Source organism: Mesocricetus auratus, unplaced genomic scaffold, assembly GCF_017639785.1.
Source record: "Mesocricetus auratus isolate SY011 unplaced genomic scaffold, BCM_Maur_2.0 Super-Scaffold_15014, whole genome shotgun sequence".
Classification (NCBI taxonomy): domain Eukaryota; kingdom Metazoa; phylum Chordata; class Mammalia; order Rodentia; family Cricetidae; genus Mesocricetus; species Mesocricetus auratus.
The window spans coordinates 13,772,090-13,793,096 of record NW_024429186.1 but is presented as its reverse complement, the minus strand read 5'-3'; the positions used below and the strand labels follow the sequence as shown (position 1 = coordinate 13,793,096).

Here is a 21,007-nt window from a genome sequence, read left to right as displayed (position 1 = left end):
TCTTGGTCTGACCATTATAAAAAAGACTCTTGTCCTCTTAATTGCCTTTATTACCATGGTCGTTGCTAACTACCTCATGTGGATCATTTCATAAAGGCTCAGACATCACAGTCACCCATGGGAATCTCCACCCTGATCACCCTCACCAGCTTTTTCATCAGGGGAAGAAGGAAATTCCATTTGAGTTGGGAAAATCTGCCTACCTCCCTGAAGGCTACTAGGATTTTGCACATATCCACAATTCCAGGGTAGTGGCCACAACAGTCCCTGTGGGCCTCCACAGCTGGAACTAGACCTGGGCTTTCCAGCCGAAGGTCAGTGTGCCATTTTCAGCCTGGTCTGCCAAGATCACCACTTCCTGGGGGCACTGTGTCCCCTAGATGCCCTAAGTACTCTTGGTAATAATGCAGTTTGGCTTTTAAGATGGTTTTTGTCTCCAGCATGAAAAAGATTGAGTGGAACATGATACAGGTTTGAGGTTGCCGTAATGCATTGAGATTTTATTGATTTAATTTTATTGATTTATAAATTTACCTTCACTGTGCCAAAGAGTCATGGTCAAAGACAGCCATCTCTCCTGCCAGGATTGTCCTCAGAGTAGATGTCAGTGTACAAAAAAACAGGACCTCAATCCCAAGAGAGGCAAATTATTTAATCTGAGGCTTGCGGGATATCTGGGCGTAGGGCAAGATGGGGATCCACCCATCTATTTGACTGTAGCAGAGACAGAAGTGCTGATGTAGCATCAACTAGCAACCGTGGGCCAAAGTCACAGCTCCTTGTTCCTGGCTGCATACTTCTCCCCAGCCACACTCACGGCCTAGACTCCACCCCCAGAGGACAGACAGCGTGGGCTTAGGAAGTTACCTCTTATAAGGTCCTCTCTGCTGGGGCACAGGTTGGTGGCATGCTTTGAAAGGTCACTGTGTCTGCTTTCCTGGAAGGTCCCTTTGACATCCTTATATTCTGATGAGGCCCACTGTGTAGAGTAGCTACTGAGCAATAGGATTTGACCCACCCACAACACACCCTCATTTTCATGGCAGCATGGCTTGTTCCGTGTGCTCAGTCAGGGCTCGGATGGCACTTCCAGAATGCCGCTGGAGACAGAAGACTCTCCTCTGACCCAACTGGACATACAAAAATAGCCACAAGTGAGCCAGGTAGGGTCAGCCAGGCACAGCTGCCTCTGAGTGTCTCCTGCTTGTCCAGGTGACTGTGATTGTAGTTCACGAAGGAGCCTTGATGCCGCATGGAGGAGACTGGAATGTTGGAGGAGTTTTCCTGTGACTCACCAGCTCCCCAGTGTAGAATCCCAAGTGTGTTGGTGGCTTAATCTCAACAGAACTTTCCGGGGCAGAGGAAGGAAGAACGAACATCCCAAAGGATTGGATCAATAAGGGGAACTCTGGACACATCATTATTGCAGCCACCACCGCACTCTCCAGGATACACCCCTTCTCCATCCTGTTCCAATTCTTCCCTTCCTACACCACCCCCTCCTTCCCTCCTCCAAGAATGTGTTTCTCTCTATACATCTGGCTTCCAGCCTGTTCTTGGCGTATAGTAGATGCTCAACAAAATGTCTGTCTATTTTATGAATTCAGGAATAATTGGTCAGATTCCCCACCCTTCGCCTTGCAGCCCTAGGCCCTGTTCTGTTCAGGGAAAGGGAATCTATATTTGGTTCCATCAGTGCAACTGAATCACTCCAGAGGCTCTCTGGAGCCCTCGGAGGTGGAATAGGTTTGGTTTGCAATCTATTGTAACTCCGTCATCCCTTCCCCTAACAGAAAGTCTTAAAACCCTCATTGTCTTCTGTCTGCTCAGCAGTTGACACTTTGAGAGATGTCTGGAACCTCGTTGACCTTCAGAGGGACCGACCACAGCCACTCATGGGAGGTTAGGCTGGCCAGGAGGTGAAGCCATTCCGCTGCTCTTGGCCATTTTTTTCCTTGATTGTTCTCAACCAGAAAGTTATAAGACAGCCCAGGCTCCTCCACGGCCCTCTGAGTTATGGCTACACCACAGAGGACAGATCCCAGGTGGTGACCAGCCACATGCAACATGTCTGCCCCCAGGGCTAATGTTCCCTTCACTATTAGTGATCAAAGATGATGGCTCTATGGAGACAGCATTTTTTTACTGCTGTGTGCTGAGTTACTATGGCAACAGCCCCAAAAAGGAGTCTGTTTGCTTTTTACTCTTAATTCTGCAATGTTCTCAAGTTTTCCAAAAATACATTATTTTCCTGGGTCCCTCTCTGGGGTTGAGCCACTAGAGCAGGCAGCTAGCTGTCTGCATGCCATGCTGTAGCTCTGCTCATGGGTGAGGAAACAGTTTTGCAGTTCGCTCTTATAATCTACTTCATTTAAGTAGCTGTGCCGTGCATGGGATCCAAGAAGAAACTCATCTCAGGCTGTCTGTCTGTGAAAGGCTCAGAGTCCGGGGAAAGATAGACACGCCTGTAATGTAAGTGCATGGCTAATTATAGTAGCTGGCAGGATAATATAAGTACAGGCATGTGTAACGTAATCAATGCTTTGTCTGCTGTGGAGGTTTCTTAGTGTCGGGCTCCGGCAGAGAAAGCTGTGAACTCGGAGTGGGTGACAAAGGTTAGAAGTTGGCCAGTTTGCCATTCCGTTTCTCATCAATTCCTCAAAAGCTGTGCATTCTCAGGAAAGTGACGGTGCCTCTCTGGATCTGCCTCATGCTGGGCTGTTGAGAACAGATGATACAGCACCCAGGAGAGGCTCGGTAGGGGGACGAGCGTATGCCGAGGGCCGCCAGCAGTCACGGGGCAAATGAGCCAGCAGGAAAGGGCGTGGAGGGCCCTGGCATGGTGGGCTTGGGGGAGGCAAGGGAGCAGAGCGTTCTGTGCCAAAGCTAGGCCCTGGGCTCGGTCACTGGGACCCAGGTCCACTGGTCTCCAGGCTCTGGTGGGACCCCATGAAAATCACTGAGCACCAGTAGCTTGAGGGTTTGGTGCTGCTGAGAGAAACAAGAAAACAAAAACACAGACAAGGCCAGCATGTCCTCAAACAGAAGCTCAGGTACCCTTGTCGCATGCCTGGTCACATTTGGATGCTGCGGCCTGAATTCCCCACCAGCTGAGATCCCCTCTGAAGGAGGGAAGTATCTCTGTCACTGCGATGTTAGGACATAGAGGTGACAGGGGCTGGCCAGGTGACTGAATGCTTACGGTGCCCCCCCCCCCCGGGATGGTGGTGGGGGTTGTGCGTTGCAACACCCAGAGTTTAGTTCCTGGTTAATTACTTTCTGAGCTTTGCAGGCTCAGGGAAGCTATTGTTCTTCCCTGAGTCTCGACTCAGTCATTTTCCCTTGGAGCCTTAGTTCCCCCACCTGGAAAACAAGGGGTGGATCTGTGACAAAATACCCTCAAGTTTTTATGGTCCCAGCCCCACCTGGCCCGGAGCAAACTCTGAGTAAATGTTACTTGTGTTTTTGTTGCACGCACTTTGTTTTATGTGGAAAACTCTGGAGCATGGGTGCTAGGCAACAAGGATGGCTGATTCTCTGGTAGGCAGCAAATATTTCCATTAGCTGCGGTCTCTGTGGAAGAACCACGCTGGAGGGGTCAGCCACGGTCTCTGGGGGAGTCTTCAGATCTGCAGCCATTAGCATCTCTTCAGCACCTTCCAGAGTTCGGCGGGGAGGGGTTTGATACGGCAGAACGCAACCCTACTGCCAGGGTGGCCCATTGCTGGACGGAGCCCTGCTCCAGGAACCAGAGCTGCGGTTGGTGCTGAGCCAGGCAAAGTCCTACCCTCACCCCATCACTCCAGGAGCCTCCCGGGATGCCACCTGCAGGCTTATTCCTCACCACACATGCTTCCTGTTGTCCTTTCTGGGAGACCCCGTTCCTCCACCATCAACCCTGGTGGGTTAATCCTACAGTCTGTACCCAGTCATTTTCTTTCCAAGAGGGATATGTCCGCCCTCTTGAGCACTCCTGAAGCCCATTCTGGTCTACCTGAACTCTATTCTTGTCGCTACCTAGTTCCTCTTCTGAGCCATTAGACACCGGGAGAAACCTGTAGCACACAGAACACAGACCATACTTATAGACTGCAGGAAGACCTGGGTGTAGGGGTGACCACCACAAAACTATCCACCCTAAGGGCAGGGATAAGGAAATTTAGGACAGGTGGAGACAAAGGGAAGTGAAATAGAAATGAATCCCTCTTCTCTCTTCCTCTGGAAGCCTGCCAAGCTTCTGACTCCCCAGCCTTTGTGTGCAAGATCTTATTCTGGTAAATAAATATATTATATTCCATATTGCATTGTCCTTCCACGTCACCTGGGAGTGGGGAAACAGGGGGACAAGCAGACACTTCAGCAGTAGACCCCACATGAACTGTGTGTGTGTTACAAAGCTTTGCTCTTATACCTTTATTTGAAACAGATGAATCAGTTCTGACCATAGGAAAATCCCTAGTCATGGCATAAGGCTTGAGGAAAGAAAGGGCACTTCAAGGCATTTCTAACCTATGACCTCATGCAGGGTGCATGTGCATTGCATGTGCCTGTGTGTGCACGCACGCTGTAATGAGAGAGGTATATCGGGTGTTAGGAAGATGGCTAAAACCAATGCTCGGCCGCCTGACCCTGCATCAGTGCTAGTGTGCATGGAGCCGATCTGTGGCTGCATTTAAGTCTGCATTTTTACCCAGTGGTGTCAAGCTGGAGACCACGCCTTTAACGCATGGGCCTTTGAGGGGTGCTTGGGAGCCAGCCCACAGCAGTATCACTGACGCCTTCCCTGCCCTCTTGGTACAGAGTTGGCCTTCAGTGTTTGCTGTGAGAGAAGGACAGATGACTCATACAAACCTCTGTATTTAGAGCACAGAGACTCTGAGAATTTAGCAAGGAGAGAAATTATCTGTATATTTACTCTGCCTGGAGGCTTGTCGGGAATTCTCTGGAGAACTAGGTCACCCAAGAGGCCACAGATGGTGCGCTCTGAAGCGACACAGCTGAGGAGGTGGGCCTTGGTACCGGGCCTCAGTGTCAGCAAGCTTAGGCCGGTCAGAGGGAACAGAGAGAAACACAGGGCTGACTCCCTGCCGAAGCTGAATGTCAGATCAACAATAACTTTTAGATATGTTCAGTGCAGTAGCTGAGTTACAAGATGTCTTAGTCAGGGTTTCTGTTGCTGTGAAGAGACACCGTGACTACACAACTCTTGTAAAGGAAAACATTAAATTGGGGTGGCTTGCAGTTTCAGAGGTTCAGTCCGTTGTCATCATCATGGTGAGACATGGCGGCATGCAGGCAGACATGGTGCTGCAGCAAGAGCTGAGAGTCCTATATCTTGACTCGGAGGCAACAGGAAGTGGTCTGTCTCAGTGGGAGTAGCTTGAGCATAGGAGATCTCAAAGCCCACCCCACAGTGACACACTTCCTCCGAGGCCACACCTATTCCAACAAGGCCACACCTCCTAATAGCACCACTCCTTTGGGGGGCCATTGTCTTTCAAACCACCACACAGGATACAGTATTCTTTATATTTTCATTATTACATTTAGGGGTGGGAGGCATGTGTAGGCATGCCATAGCATGCCTGTGGAGATCAGAGGACAATGTGTAGGTGTCGGTTCTCTCCATCCATCATGTAGATCCTGGGGATTCAATTAAGGCCATCAAGTGCTGTGACACACTGAGTCATCTCGCTGGCTCTAGCTCCCCTTTTTTCCCTTGAGGTACTTATTGTTCCTCTGACTTTCATTATTGAGTACCACGTGTCTCATCTGAGGGTGCTGGTGGGGGCGCCCTGGAAGTCCTGCAGTGTGGCTCTCACAGCCCAGTGGTAGCTCACTCTGGTCTACTCAGTGTCTGCCTGGGACTTCTTGTCAGCAGTACAAACTGCTCACAGGTCTCCTTGTCCAGAGTCCAGTGGGAGCACCAGAGCCTACGGTAGACACGGGACAGTCAGAATATTTCTGTCTCTGTGTGGGTTTAAAGTCCACATCCCAAGAACGTTACATTCTGTTTGTAGGTGGGCCCCCAGGCTCTGGGGAGGTGGAAGGAGACAGGCCACTGAACCCTGAGAATGGCCACCTGACTAAGGAGTCTGACAGAGCCAGAATGACAAAGCAAACCCCGTGTCCAGAGCCCCACAGACAGACTAGTTCTTCCTGAGTGTCCTCCTCAGAGGGGAGCTTACTGTTCAGGACAGCATCTGCCACTGTCACCTCAGAGGGGTCCCAGAGGGGTTTGTGTAACCTCCACCTTATGGAAGGCACCCTGCCCCTTAAGGAAGCTACCAGCAGAGAATGGAGATCAGGGATACAGACAGGACCCTCCCATAGACATTGCCCAACGTGCACAGACCTCTTCACGCCAACTCAGCCACCGTGGGCTACACGGTGACCCTCCCACTGAGTGAGTCTTAGTCCAGAAAACAGCCAAGATTGTGACCCTGACAGTGTGGCCCATACCTGCATTCAGAGTGTTGCCCATCGTGACATTAGCAAAGAGCAAAAAGTAACAGATGCCCATGCAGCCACTGACCAGGATCAGCCTCCTTGTGGGGGAGGGGTGGGAGGACTCAATTAGAACGCTCTGTGCTGTAAAAATGAAAATGTATATAGTGTCGTGATGGCCCATCTTCTCTTAGGGCTGTCAGTCTCCCTTATCTCATGCCCGCCTTACGCAGAGGCAGCCGGGGCATACATCCGTCTGTGGGGTCACAATCCATATTGGCACTTTCATTTACGTGTATGCAGATCCATGCACTGTACATGTCGCTGTGACGCATGTGCGGCTTTCCCTGCAGGAGAGCATCTAAGTTTCTTTGAGACTTGACTCCCACCACATGGCAGAATGCAGGGCTAACTGAATATAAGAGACCACCACTCCCAAGCCCCTATCTAGAAACAGTCTTCGGTGTTCTCCTGTTCTTGAAGTAAAAACTCGGGCTGCTTTCTTAGGGTTTCTGTTGCTGTGAAGAGACACCATGACCATGGAAATTCTTATAAAGACAGACATTTAATTGGGTGGCTTACAGTTCACAGGTTCAGTCTGTTATCATCATGGTGGGACATGGTTGCACACAGGCAGACATGGTGCTGGAGAAGGAGCTGAAAGTCCTACTTCCTGCAGGCAACAGGAAGTTGTCTGAGACACTGGGAGGTACCTTGAGCATATGCGACCTCAAAGCCCACCTCCACAGTGACACACTTCCTCCAACAAGACCACATGTACTCCAACAAAGCCACACCTCCTAATAGTGCCACTCCCTTTGGGGGCCATTTTCTTTCAAACCACCACAGCTGGGAATATGACTGTCAGTAAGATGCTTGCCATGTACTCAGGAAGACCCAAGTTTGACCTCCCCCCCCAGAACCCACATAAAAGCTGAGTATAGTTGCCTGCACATGTAATCCCAGTCCTGAAGGGAGCAGAGACAGGGGGATCTCAGGGCTCACTGGCCAACCAGCCTACAAGCTCCAGGCCAGTGAGAGACTATCAAAAGACAAGGTGGGCGGATTCTGAGCAAAGATACCCAGGGTTGACCTCTGCCCTCCACATGTGTGGACCTCCACACACTCACATATCCCATAGTAAGACACAGCATCCTCTGGGTGAAGAACTGGGCCTTGAGGTAGATCAAGTCCCATCTTCCTGAGGAACCTCCAACACTGGTTTGCTCAGTGGCTGCACAAGCTTGCACTCTCACCAGCAGCAAACAGGTGTCCCCCTCCCCCCACATCTGTCCCAGCATGTGCCGTTATTTGGTTTATTGATCTTGGCCATCCTGGTTAGAGTGAGATTAAATCTCAAAGCAGTTTTAATTTTAATTTCTCTGGTGGCTACGGATGTTGAACATTTCTTCTTTTTTAAAAACTTGTTTTTATTGAGCTCTATACATTTTTTTCCTCGCTCCCCTTTCTGTTGAACATTTAACTGTTTTATCTTTTGAGAACTCCACTTACTTCTGTGCCCATCTTTATTTGGGGTGTGTGTTTTCTTGATGTCCAGTTTTTTTTTTTTTTTAGTTCTTTATATAATGTTCTAGACGCCAACCCTCTCTTCAATATGTAACTGGTAAAAAGCTGCAGCTTTCGTTGCTGCTGTCTGTATAGAAGATCCCCAGTACATAATGGCTCATCATAAGTTTTTTGACTCTCCCAGGGCTAATGAAATGGGTCGCACCAAACTCTGGATACTGGGCAGCAGCAGCAGCAGGCTGCACACAACTCCATCCTCCCTGCCATGACATGGGGGTGGCACACAGGACATATGACACATGGCACTGGAGTTACCTGATACTTGGTAGGACAGGCATAGCAAGACATCTCCTACTCAGGACAGTATTGACTTGTAGCAGATCTGTCAGGTAATTAGGAGATGTTGAGGAACGCCTATAGGCTGTTGTTACAACCTTGTACCAATATGCTAATGGCGTTAATTTAATTAAGTACATCTATATGGTATAACAGACATATCAGAAGCACACACATCAAAACATATTGCTGAGAAATTTTTCAGCTAGCCAGCTCTGCCCTGGAACTGCTACCTTCTCATCAGGAAACACAGCCTGCCCTGAGCTCCCCCTGGTGGCCCCTTTCAGTCATTACACACCAGGGTCAGTTGCTGTATTGTTTTTATAGGGTGGTTCAGCTGTGCTATCCCAGCACTCAGATGGTAGAGGCAGAGGGACCTTCAAGACCTAGCTGGGACAACATAGTAGAATCATACATATACATACACATTATATATAAGAGCCTCCCTGTAGCTAAGGTACTTGCTTAGTATGTGCCAGGCGGGTGGGGGGGCATCTCTAATACAACAAAAAATAAAAGCCACAGGACCCCCTGAGTACTAGCCTGTGAGAAGGTGTTCAGAAGAAGCAGGCGATTGGGAATCACTTACGGATTCTACAATGATTACTCTTTACAAGGATACAACACAACACGAAGCAACCAAGTGTCTTTTATGTATCAAGTTGAAACTGCACAGTGTGCCAGGGAGTGGCCCTGCCACCGCCTCTGTGGGCCATCCAGGCACCCAAGTTATCCCTGAGACTTAATGCGTGTCCACTCTGCCTCTGGGGAGCATCCTTAGGGACCTGGGACAGCCTGGAGCAAGGAGAGGCCTTTGAGCTGCTGTGTCCAGGCTTATCCCTCTCTCAATGGACAACCTGCTGTTACCCCCAAGCTGGAGGCTGAGCGAGTAACAAGGACCCTTTAAAGATCCACAAAGGGAGTACTGATCTCCAGGAACAAACACTCCAGCATTCTTATGGAGTGTGGTGGACAGCCCACATGGCCAGAACTCAAATCATCCTCCTGAAGTGGGAGGCAAGGGCACTTTGTCTCTGAGCACCAAAAACCCTGACATTTCACAGTTGCTAAAATATATGTGGGGCTGGAGAGATTACCCAGTGGGTAAAAGCCCTGGCTGCTCCTGCAGAGGTCCAAGTTCGGTTCCCAGATCCCACAACTGTCTACAATTCCAGTTTCAGAGGAATCCAGTGACCTCTTCTGGCCTCCATGAGCACTACATACACTTATTGCACAAACATACAGAAACCCACATGAGTGTGCAAAACTATGTTTAGTATCATCAAAAGGAAGAGAGGGGTAGGAAAGGAAGGAGGGAGGGAGGAGGGAGTGAGGGAGGAAGGAAGGAAGGAAGGAAGGAAGGAAGGGAGGGAGGGAGGGAGGGAGGGAGGGAGGGAGGAAGGAAGGAAGGAATCAGGCAAAAGGGAAATTTTCTAACTCTAGAGAAAGAGTGATACCATGGCTTGTGTTTACAAAGCAGCAGCTACTTTGATGCACCCCTGTAATCCCAGCTATTCAGGAGACCAAAGCAGTAAGATCATGAATATAAAGACCTTTAGTGTGTGCGTGTATGTGCGTGTGTGTGCACACGCGTGTGCGTGTGTGCATGGTTGTTTGCATGTGTGTGTGCATGTGAGCATGTGTGTGTGTGTGTGTGTGTGTTGTTCTCTAGCCTGCACATGGCACGGTATGCGTGCATACCCATCCCACACATTAAGTAAATATAATAAGACAAACACATAAATAAATAGCAAAATTAAAAATAAAAGGGTTGGTTGGCTCCAAATAAAAGACAATTCTTTATTGTCTGAATGTAAAAAAATAAAAATAAAAAAATAAAGGGTTGGGTTGTGGCACTGTGCTTTAAAAAATGAACAAGAGAAGGGGGAGAGGGGAGGGAGAGAGAGACTGACAGTTGGTGCTGGAGAGATGGTTAGGGACAGTTGATATTCCAGAGGGCCTGGGTTCAGTTCCCAGCACCCACATGACAGTTCAGCCATCTGCGACTCCAGTTCCAGGATATCAGACTCTCTCCTCTGACCTCTGCTGGCACAGACATGCTTGTGAACAAAATGCTCTTGCACGCAGAATTTCAATTAGAAAAGAAAATCACACAATAAAGTAGGGTGCTCGCTTCGGCAGCACATATACTAGAATTGAAATGATACAATAAAGTAGGAATTTTGTCAAAGCCTTGGTGTTTTATTTTTGCAAAGAGGCTGTACAGTAAGAACTTTAAGGCCATGAAAATGTACTCTCAAGTCTGATCAAACTGAAATTACGCAAGTATGAACAACTCAGCTTTTGTGCAAGGTCTGATTTCAACTGCATCTCAGCTAGCTGGGTGCCACTCACATTTTAGTCCATTTGCAGTAATTCCCTTCCACATAGATGGGTCTTGCTTTATCGGTCTGGAAAGGCAAGTGTGCCACTACTCTTACCTTCCCTGGCTTCACGCCTCTGTCCTTTGTTCTGAGGCAGACAGAGAGAGACAACTGAGGGCCATCATCTTAGTTGCTTCTCTACTGCTATGGCAGAACACCATGGCCAAGACCACTTATAAAAGAAAACTTCTGACTTGGGGCTCACCATTTCAGAGAGTTAGAGTCCACGACCATCGTGGTGGGGAGCATGGCAGCAGGCAGGCCAGCATGGTGTTGGGGCAGTAGCTGAGAACTTGTATCTTCTTCTGAAAGTATGCGACAGTGAGAGCTAACTGGGAATGGCATGTGGCTTTTGAAACCTCAAAGTCCGTCTCCAGTGACACACCTCTTCCAGTAAGGCCACACCTCCTGATCCTCCCCAAACAGCTCCACCAACTGAAGAAACAGGCGTTCAAATGTGTGAGTCGATGGGAACCATTCTCTGTCAAACCACCACAGCCATCAGTTTCTCCTCCTCCAAAGTCAAAGCTTAATGGTCACATGGGAAACTGTCACTCCGAGTTGTAGTTGTTTGAAGGAGTGATGTATAGGGAGAGCCCTGGCAACAGCAAGCAGGCACTGTGGCAAGACTGTCTAGATCCTAAAGCAGATGGTTAAAATGCCATCAAATGCTGCTGATTGCCTCCACAAGGGTGTCCTGTAAAAACTTCACGGCCCTTTACAAAAGTGAACATCTGGGAATTCTTGGATGACCTCACAGTTCCGGCGCTGTAAAAGCCATGCCTTCATTGAATCTAGCAGCCAAGTGTGTGACCTGAACTTTAGATTTTGTGGCATGCTGCAGGCTAGGCACAAAGGTCCTCCTCGAATTCTGTAGGCTTCTCTCCTGGAAACATCTGGAGGTATTTCCCACTGGGAAGCTCTTCCATGCTGAAGGAAAGTCTACCACATGGACTACAATTGTCCTTGGGCTAGTGAGCCTTTCCTGTCCCCTTGTAGTTGACAGTGCAATGCAACTGAAGTTCTGGAATGCTGTCAGCGGTGCCGGTGGCGTCACACCCATTTTTACCTGTGCACACTCCTCCTTAGATGGCTGCTTAGATGGATGCCAGCAAGGGTCGGCTTGATCCTTCTTGCCTTTGATCCTGTAATAGGGACATTGGAGCTATGGGGGTTGATCCACTCACAGTGACAATGTCACATATTTGGAAGATCCAGAGAAGATGTGGTCTTTACTCCCACAGCTAAGCAATCATCCACCACAGAGTTCATCTTCTCCACTTGCTGTTCTGAACCCTGGAGATTGTCTGGTACCTTTCCCTCAAAGGTCTGGACAGTTTTCTTCTTCACTAAAGAAAGGAATCGGGTGTCACACGAACTCACACACATCTCACCTGCCGCTCTTTCTCCTTTCCCTTGAACCAAGTTGGTAAAAGCTTTTCAAGGTCTGGAAAGGCTTTTTTTTTCATTAAACAAAAGATGCCACTCCAATTCCCGAACTGAAGACAAACCATGTTGCAGTCTTCCTGCCAGAAGTAAGACCGACAAGGGACAGTTGGTCCCATGGGTCTGCAGATGAGTCACCTTCCTGACAGTGTGGCCGTTGTCTCCAGGAGCTTATCTTGCCATTAGTCTGTTACTTTGAATGAATCTAGACAACTGGAGACGAAGGTGTCCTTTCAAAGGACTTTCCCTGTCTCTATTCCAACCAAGCAATCTATCAAGATGAGTTTTCCCCAACTTAGCAGCGAACTGGAAATTCATTTGACAGACACCACAAGCACCGTTAGTTCTGGAAATCGCAATGAAAGCCACACTCCCCGCCCCTGAGTCCAGATCTGGCAGTGCAAGAAGGTCTTCAGATGGAAATTGGCACACTCTTGCAGGAGCCCCATTGGGGAGTGAAATGAGCTGTTACTTCAGAGCCTGGGACATCAGGGACATGCTTAACTGATTGTCAGTCATCATGACTGTGGGGACTTGCCCACAAGCCACTACAATGCTTGCTGTACTCGGGAAAGATAATGCATCTGTCACTCACTCCTTTGTGCTTTTCAAGAGCATATAAACAAAATCTGGTAGCCATTCCAAACCACATGATCTGACTCTGAAAGCTTTAGGGTACAACTCTACTTGGGTGAATCATGCTCCATTAGCCCCAGTAAAACCGTACTGAAACTGCCAGCCTCTTCTGCCCACCCAGTGGAGAAGAGCGACAGGCTGGCAGCAATGCCAGTTTGGGACGTGCGGACCGTGGTTTAGTCACGCTGCTGTCAGAGTGAGGAGCCGGTAAGTGCTGTGGGGCCGTCCTGCAACTCGTGGCCCAGGATGCAGCTCAAAGGCTTTCCAGAGGTGTTGGGTCTGTGAAGAGGCAGTAGGTCTGTCTGAACACGGCATCATTCTTCTAGCTCTGTATCGGGATGCATGGAAGATTAATTCCGGTTCTGGAGTCCGGTGCTCAAGTTACAACACGTGCATGTTAAGCAGCAGCTTTCCTTCTGTGTGATGAAGAACGGGAAGACTTGGGAGGGAAGACAGTCAGACTCCAGCATCTTCACACGCTGCTTGGATCCACAGCACCCTCTCCACACACCCGGAACACTGGGACCTCTGTTGGAACTCCAGAGCTGTCCTGTGCCTAACCCTGAGAAACACTGAGGGTTAAGCCCATGTTTTAATCCAGTAGATCCCTCTGGATACATACAAACCTCCCTCAAGCATCCACCAGAACTTTCTGGAAGCCCCCAGGATAATTGCAGCACACTGGATAGCCCCAGCCCAGAAACTATGATGTATGGGGGGTATCTTCTAAAATGGGGGTTTGATGGTCTTTTTAATTCAGAACTAGAAACTGGCGAGTTTAAACTGCTCCCCCTTCTCTCTCACACATACAGAAAAAATAAAAATTAACAAAATGTTAACTATATAAATAGGGGTAGTTTGCAGTTTTCCCTGACATCATGTTATTACTGCTTTTTATTTACCTTATTTATTCTTGTTATTTTGAGACAGCTGTGTTGCTCATGATTCTTTTCCTTTGGCTGCCTAAAGGCTGGCACTGAAGGTGTGAATGTATTCTCTTTTAAAGTTAGAATAGGAATAAAGGTATTTTGCAGCTCATGTGGGTTTGGAAGGGCCTGGCACTGGCGTGGTGGGTGTGGGAGTCCCTGGGGTGAAAGCCACCAAGTCTTGTGTGTAAAATGTGCTCAGGAGTATCTGCCATAGAGCTCAATACATATGCTCGGGGGTTGTTGTTGATTTGGTTTGGGTTTGGGCTGGCTTAGAAATCACTCTGTGGCCCAAGCTGGTCTTAAACTGTGGTCTTCCATCTTTGACCTCCCAAGTATGAGGATTGCGGGCATGTGCATAGCCAGCCTGAAGCATTCGTTTTTATGTGTTAAAATGTGCATTAGTGCCCTGGGAATTGCACTTACTTGCAAGCCTATTGGGCTGGTCCCCTCTAGGAGTGTGTGGTCTCTGCTGGGCAGCCTGGTTCATTCTGTCTCTTCTCTTTGCAGTTGCCCATGATGGGAGGAGCGTTCATGGACTCACCCAACGAGGACTTCAGTACCGAATACTCCCTGTTTAGCTCCCCTGCCAACGTCCACGCCACCTCCAATGGCCACGGCCAGCCAGAGGAGTCTCCTCGCTCCTCCAACGATGCTGTTCTGCTGTGGATTGCCATCATAGCAACACTGGGGAACATCGTGGTGGTAGGGGTGGTGTATGCCTTCACCTTCTGAAGGCAGAGGGGTGTCAAAGCTGTGGGGAAGCCCCTCTTGCACCAGGTTCACTCGGCAAGGCTACCCAAGTGGCTCCATCTTGTTCCCAGTGGCTGGGGACACACCTGTGTTCTAGACCTAGGCTTGAACGGCCCTGGAGGGGCAGCCAATGCACATCTGTAATTCCCTCCAGGCAGCTCTGATTTAGAATAGCCTGTGTTGTCGTTGATTCAGAACGCCTTGAAGTCGGTGCTTCCGGCTCTGAAAAGCTTGATGGGTCAAGTCCTTCAAACAGTTCGTGACGTTTCAGTCAGTCCTAGAACACAAGACCAGGCTGAACATCCTATCAAGTTAAAAAAAAAATGTAAACCTGGTTTGGTGACACTTTCCTAGCAGTAAATTATCACTTGTATGTCAGATTTTCTGCCAGTTTATTGAACAGTGTGCTGGGACAAGAAGTTTCACAAGTTAGGATTCCCAACTTTTCATTTATGTCCCACCCCTTGGAATATGGATGGTGATGTTGTGAAATTGACTTACAAAAGGTACTTTATCACCAGACAGTTGGTCCCTTGTAGGACCCAAGTGCCTCGGAAAACCCAGGGACTGGGATGAAGTTTCTGATCTTTTTAAAACAAGCAGAGGGTACCTTCAAAATTTAGTTCCCCAGGCAGTTAACCCTTCACCACCCGACCTAAGTCACCCTTTCTTCGTCAAGGACTCATGGGAGTTAAAGATGAGTTAGTTGTGTCCTTTATCATTGGACAGATGTCATGGAGAGGGACATGATGGAGTCAGAGAGGCAAGGACTTTCCTAATCTGGCTGAGTCTGGTCTTCACCCTAGCTAAGCTCTCTAGTGAGCATGTCCCCACCTCAGCAACTGATGCAGAGATGGAAACCCCAGGAGGTGTCCAGCGTGGGGACTTCCCAGGTCACTCATCCATGTCTGTGCTGACTCCCCGCATCTACCACTGTATCCAGCATACTTGCAAATGCTTTGGCCCCAGGGGAAGCTATTCCAGCAGAGAAATGGTCCAACCTCTGTAGCCAAGAAGTAGGGGTGTTGGGTGTCTTCTATGATGCCTAAGATCATCACCAGGGCAGGATGCTGGGCTGGCAGTTAAGCTGTTGTGTGCTGCAGGTGGGAGTTTCTGGATGTCTTCTCTGGCTTCCTGACTCTCCATCAGAACCCTCCTGAGTCATCACCCCTCCCCCAGTCTTTCCCTAGAGAAAGGGGAGGGACATCCTCATGAGAGAACACAGGTCAGGGATGGGGGCAGGAGTGTGCTGTGATGTCTTCACATGGCAACTCTGTCCCATTGCTGTATGAGTTACCCCACGGGAGTAGCAGTTGGTGGTCCATCCCCTACCTTGTATCCATGGAGACAGCAGGTTAAAGAGGGATCTGTGCCTGCTATGATGAGAGAGGAAGGGACAGAAAAGATAAAGACAGCTTCTAGCCTTTGTGAAGTATCGGCATGTCAGTGCTTACACACACACACACACACACACAGAGAGAGAGAGAGAGAGAGAGAGAGAGAGAGAGAGAGAGAGAGAGAGAGAGAGAGAGAGAGAGAGAGTTAAACCCATGATGATGTCTCTCTGCTCTCCTGGGTCAGAGCTACATATGGTCATGATCATTGGAAGCCCCTTTTGTCTACACGGCATCAACTGGTTCATTCTCTCCTGTCTCCTGCAGTCTCCTGTCTGAACTTCCTCACCACAGATAACAGTAGGGAGTAAATGACAGGTTCCAACCAGAATAGCCAAAGTGCACCTCACTCCCCCTCCTGTCTCTGCTTCATTCTGTCTTGGTCGCCAGGAAAGGGACAAACAGGTCTGAGCTTGGTGCTCCACTACCATGAGCAGGCACGGTGCTAGATTTCCGTGCACGGCCTCCGTCCCCTCACCACAACAGTGCCCAAGTGCACAGAAAGGAAGTCAGAGGCTCAGAGCAATGGAGTAACTTTCCTGAGGCCACACAGCATGGAACTGGGGATCTGGGATCGGAACCTGGGAAGTTAGGCTCCGCAGCTGACCCTCTCTGTGGCACTGTCCTGCCCTCTGAGGCTGATGGCCTCGCTGAGGTACATTTGAACTGGACTTGAATCTTCAGAAGGTGTTTCCCAAGGTATCACACTCTGGGCCATCCCTGGGTCTCAGACCATCAGAATGAGTCAGCCTCTGCTTTCCCTAGACTCCAGAGGTGTGGTCCCTTCCCCCGCCCATTTAAGACTGATCTTGAGTCTGCATGTAAGTCTCTAAGGAGGGTGCCCAAGGTAGAATGTCTTGGGTACATGTGGAATGGGCCCCCAATAAGGTATGCAAGTCCTAAGAAACTAAACATTAGGAGGGTTCCAATGGACAGCGCTGAGGTCAGAGTAGACCTAAGTTGGGCTACAGTCTTTCTGTGAGCCCCAACACTCTCCAGAGCAGAGAATGTGTATCTTCTTTGGGGTCCCAGCCAGAACACCAGGGACTTTTCCCTGGGTACGGTGGGTACCAGAGCCTCCTTAATTTGACAAAAAAGACCTGGACTTTTGTGTAGCTGGCCCTTGCAGAAGTGCTGCATTTGCTGGGATGTTCTGTGGTCCATGAAACACAGTTAAAGAGACTAATGAGTCCCTTCTCTACCCTGCTCGGAGCGAGCACTGTTCTTTCTTGTATGAGTTTCTACGGTCCCAGGGAGCAGGCCAGTGTCACACATCCAGAGAGGCAGCAGGCCAGCATCTTTTCCTAGCTTGGATGTCCACCAGCCTACCTTAGCATTTACTAGGATCTGTCTGGGAGCCAGAGCCATCCAGCTGCAGGTGTACTCTTGGTGCACTGGTCCTCTCTTGCAGGAGCATGGCCTCCCTTTCGTATCAATGGGTAGTGAAATGGCTCATCTCTCCTGCTGCCTGTCCTACTGACAGCTCATCTACTTCCCAAGTCAGGGCCAGGGAGGAGCAGCCAGAGAGTGAATGGCACATGTGTACCTATACCAATCCCTCCTACCCTCTGTCCCCAATGACTACTCAATGCAAGGTATGAAGGAGAGAGTACTGAGCTGTCACTGAGAGACCAGAGGTGCAGACAGAGGTGGAACCCATCTAAGAAGCCCAGGGGAGTGAAATTATGAGCCCTGAATACTCCCTGTGTCACCTCCTGATATCAGAGCTTGAGCAAGAGGTGTCATGGGGATAGAGTGAACCATACAAACAACAGGGCTAATGGCGTTCACATTATTACCAGGGTGGAAAAACCCTGTCATCAGTCAGGACAGATGGGGGCTACACATGTAAGTCTCCATCATTTGTCAGGGCTCGCTGTGGATGCCACCTGTGGGTTTTAGTAGGAAATAAAACCAGAAAGCTGGGAGGTTGCTCAGTGGGTAAAGCATAAAGACTCGGGTCCAGATCCCCAGAGCCCATGTTAAATTAAAAGGGGTGGGCACGGCGGTGCATGCCCCCAATCCAGGCACTGGAGTGTGGAGATAGGCGGAGCTTGGGTGAAGCGAGAGACCTTGTGTGGTAGTTTTGTTTTTTAAAGAAAGGGTGAATAAGTGATTGCGGAGGAACATGATGTCAGCCTCTGGCCTCTACATGCAACTGCATGGACAACAGCATGTGTGCACACAGACACACATAGACAAGGCAGAGAGAGGAGGGCAGCAGAGAGGAGGATCAGGGCTCAGTCTTTGGGTAGACAGCATAGGTGCAGCCTGCCCAGGACAACCAGGCACAGTGGTGTCCTTGTGCCTCCTAAGCCACAGCATTGAGAAGGCATGGCCTCCGCCTCCGGTTCTCCTTCCAGCCAACTCCTGCCTCAAAAGGTTTCAGAGCTGCTTTCCCATGGGTTAAATCCTATGTGTGCTCGGTGTGCAGGGAGTGTGCATGCTTTGGCCACAGGGCACTTCAGAGCCCGGGGTCTACCAGCCCTCTGTCTGGCAGAATAGTCTGAGTCGCTGTGTCTGCCTCCTGGATTCTTTCTCCATTTTCTAGACTCGCAGACTGTATGCAGCCACACATGGATGAGCGTAGCTATGCATCCCATCCGACACAAAATCATACACTTAAAATATTATGAGGCTTTTGTCTTTCATAACCCAGTCTGGGGGTGGAAACTTTGCAGATGGCGTCACTGTTGAAATGCCAAAGCACTGGACTGGGCATCACTGCTTTTGCAATTCAGAGTATTGTCCTGACCTCACCAGTGGTTCTACGTAGAAGCTTGCAGAGGGCATGGGAGCCCAGCCTCTGGTGGGTTTGGGGACATTGCCAGACGGTACTGGTCAACAGAAGAACAGAGTCTTGTCCCCAGATCGCCCAGCCACAGGACTCACATGGTTCTTCAGTTCAGGCACCTTGGTTCCCCAGAGGACATTTGGCAATGCCCAGAGACCGTTCTTGTCACAATGCACAGAAGAGAGAAGACCGACTAGCACCTAGTGAGTGGAGGTCAGAGATGCTGCTTATCCTCACACAAGACGGACCCCGTGGCCAAGTGCTGCCCGCCCCCAAATGCCAACAGTGCGGAAGATGGGTGATCCCATTTAGACCTAAGAGGCCAAAGCAAAGGGGAATTCTCAAAAGCTCCAACGGTCGTGCATGAGTCACCTGTGGAACAGAGCAAATCACAGCAGTGAGCACCATGGCTGTCCCAAGCTGAGAAAACTCCAGGAGAGGGACTGTACCTTGGAAGCCCACGTGACTGTTTTCTTTTGGAAAGATCCCTACCTATGTGGAAACAACCCTACAATATAGCAGAATGCTGAGGCTGAACTTGTCCCCCACCGGTGGCTGTGTGTCAAGGACCTCCAGTGTCCGGCCCTCACCAGTGCGCCTGAGAAACACGGTTGGCAGAGCGATTCTGACGGGTACAGAAAGACTGGGGAACAGGAACAGCCTCCCCGTGTCCTCCAGCCCTGCTCCCCAAAACTGCAGGCATACTAACTCTTTCTACTATCTAAATTCTTGAGTTCTTCATGTGGCGAGCATCAGCCAAGCTTCTGTGCTTTGTGATGTTTTCCCAGAGGGCTTGTAAACACACATAGGTGACATGAAGTTGTTTTAACGATTGTTCCAGGTTCTCCCAGTAAGGTACCCTGTTCCCCCGTGTGTTGCTGGCTTCTACTGCAGTGGGAAGACTCCTTGCTGACACAGGACTTCAGCGTGCTCCTTTGAAGGTGTGGCAGTGACACCTCCCCTTGTTAGCTTTCCTGCTATGGTTGTCATTTTCTATTACAGTAATTAAACAGAAGGGAAGTTTGACCGTCTGGCTCCCGACTGCTTGTCTTTGAAACCACAGTTCCAGGGTCCACTGAGGCAGGATGGGTCCCTTCCTCCCTTGCTCCCCTCTGAGTCCACTCCACTGTCACACCCGAGATAAAAAGGGCAGAGGCTGCATATTGCCACCCATCAGTTCTCCTGGCTCCTGCACCCCCATCTGAGAGCAGTTTATCTCCATCAACTTCGGGACCCGCACTGTCTCCAGTGCATGGGAAGTCCCCAATAGATATTCAGGGAGTGAATGAGTGAATGAATGGATGGATGGATGGATGGATGGATGGATGGATGGATGGATGGATGGATGATGCCTGAATGACCAGTTTAGTGTGCTCTCAAGGAACACCAAGTATGCAACTGTATTGGTATTCTTATATTCACTAGTAGTAGAAACACCTCCAGGTGTGGTGACTTATCCCTGTGGTCTGTGGCAGCAGTAAGGAGTCTGAGGCAGGAGGATCACCATAAGTCTGAGACCAACCTGAGCTACTGAGGACTCTGCCTCAGAAGAAAAAAATAAAGTCAAAAAGACAAACATGTACGTAGCTATTGGGTGTCTGGTGGTATTCTGAACTCCTGGCCTATGCGTCAGCTGTTTGGGTGTAGGTTCTACTGGTATCTCCATTGCACAATTGAGGAAACTGAGCCAAACAGGCGAAGTTACTCAAGGTCCGGAAATCTGACTCTGGGATCATGTCTCAAGAAGGCTCGCAGCTTCTCGGGTTGACTTTGGAGTCCTGAGGAGCCAAGGCTGTCCTGCGAATTGACAGAGCAGAACTTGGCCACCATACCCCATTGCTGCCACAGGTAAATGTGCCCAGTTTCTCAGAGGTATTAAGCACCCACCTTGGCAGCAAGGTGAGCCAGTGGGCTCCCTGAGGGCTTGGGGAGGGGGGAATCTCTGCCTTACACATCTGGAGGGATGAGGGTCCAGCAGGCATGTTTTCAATAACAGAGCTGCTGGAGCCACAGGTGAAGGCAGCCATGGGGAAAGGTGGATGGGGGGGTCAGAACTTGGTGGGAGGGACCTGGAATACCAGAATGAGGCGCCTAAGAGGTCAGTGGCCACCATTAGTGTGTCCCTGAGAAGGTTGGTGCTCAGTCGAGGCAGGTAGTCTCTGGGGGCAGGCAAAGTGACAGGTGTGTCAAGACAACAAGGGAACCAAGAAGCGACTCCAGTTCTGCCTCTCAAGCCTGCTCCTGACCCCGCTACCTCCCCCCTGCTCCGTAAAAGGGACTTGTGTCCCAGCACCAACTCTACCAGCGCCTCGGGGCTCCCGCCCATCTTGTTTTTGGTGAAGATGGCTGGGGCCTTCATGCTGC

The 21,007-nt window shown here is 49.7% G+C and overlaps 1 protein-coding gene across 1 annotated transcript in view; it reads left to right on the top strand.

Annotated features, from left to right (window-relative positions):
- CUNH14orf132 (chromosome unknown C14orf132 homolog) overlaps window positions 1-19,669 on the top strand; it is a 36,784-nt gene extending 17,115 nt beyond the window's left edge. The window contains exon 2 of the mRNA XM_013112232.3: window positions 14,213-19,669. Within this exon, the coding sequence (XP_012967686.1) occupies window positions 14,213-14,437 (225 nt within the window). The 3' untranslated portion in view covers window positions 14,438-19,669. The remainder of the gene's footprint in view (window positions 1-14,212) is intronic.
- The last annotated feature ends 1,338 nt before the right edge of the window (window positions 19,670-21,007 follow it).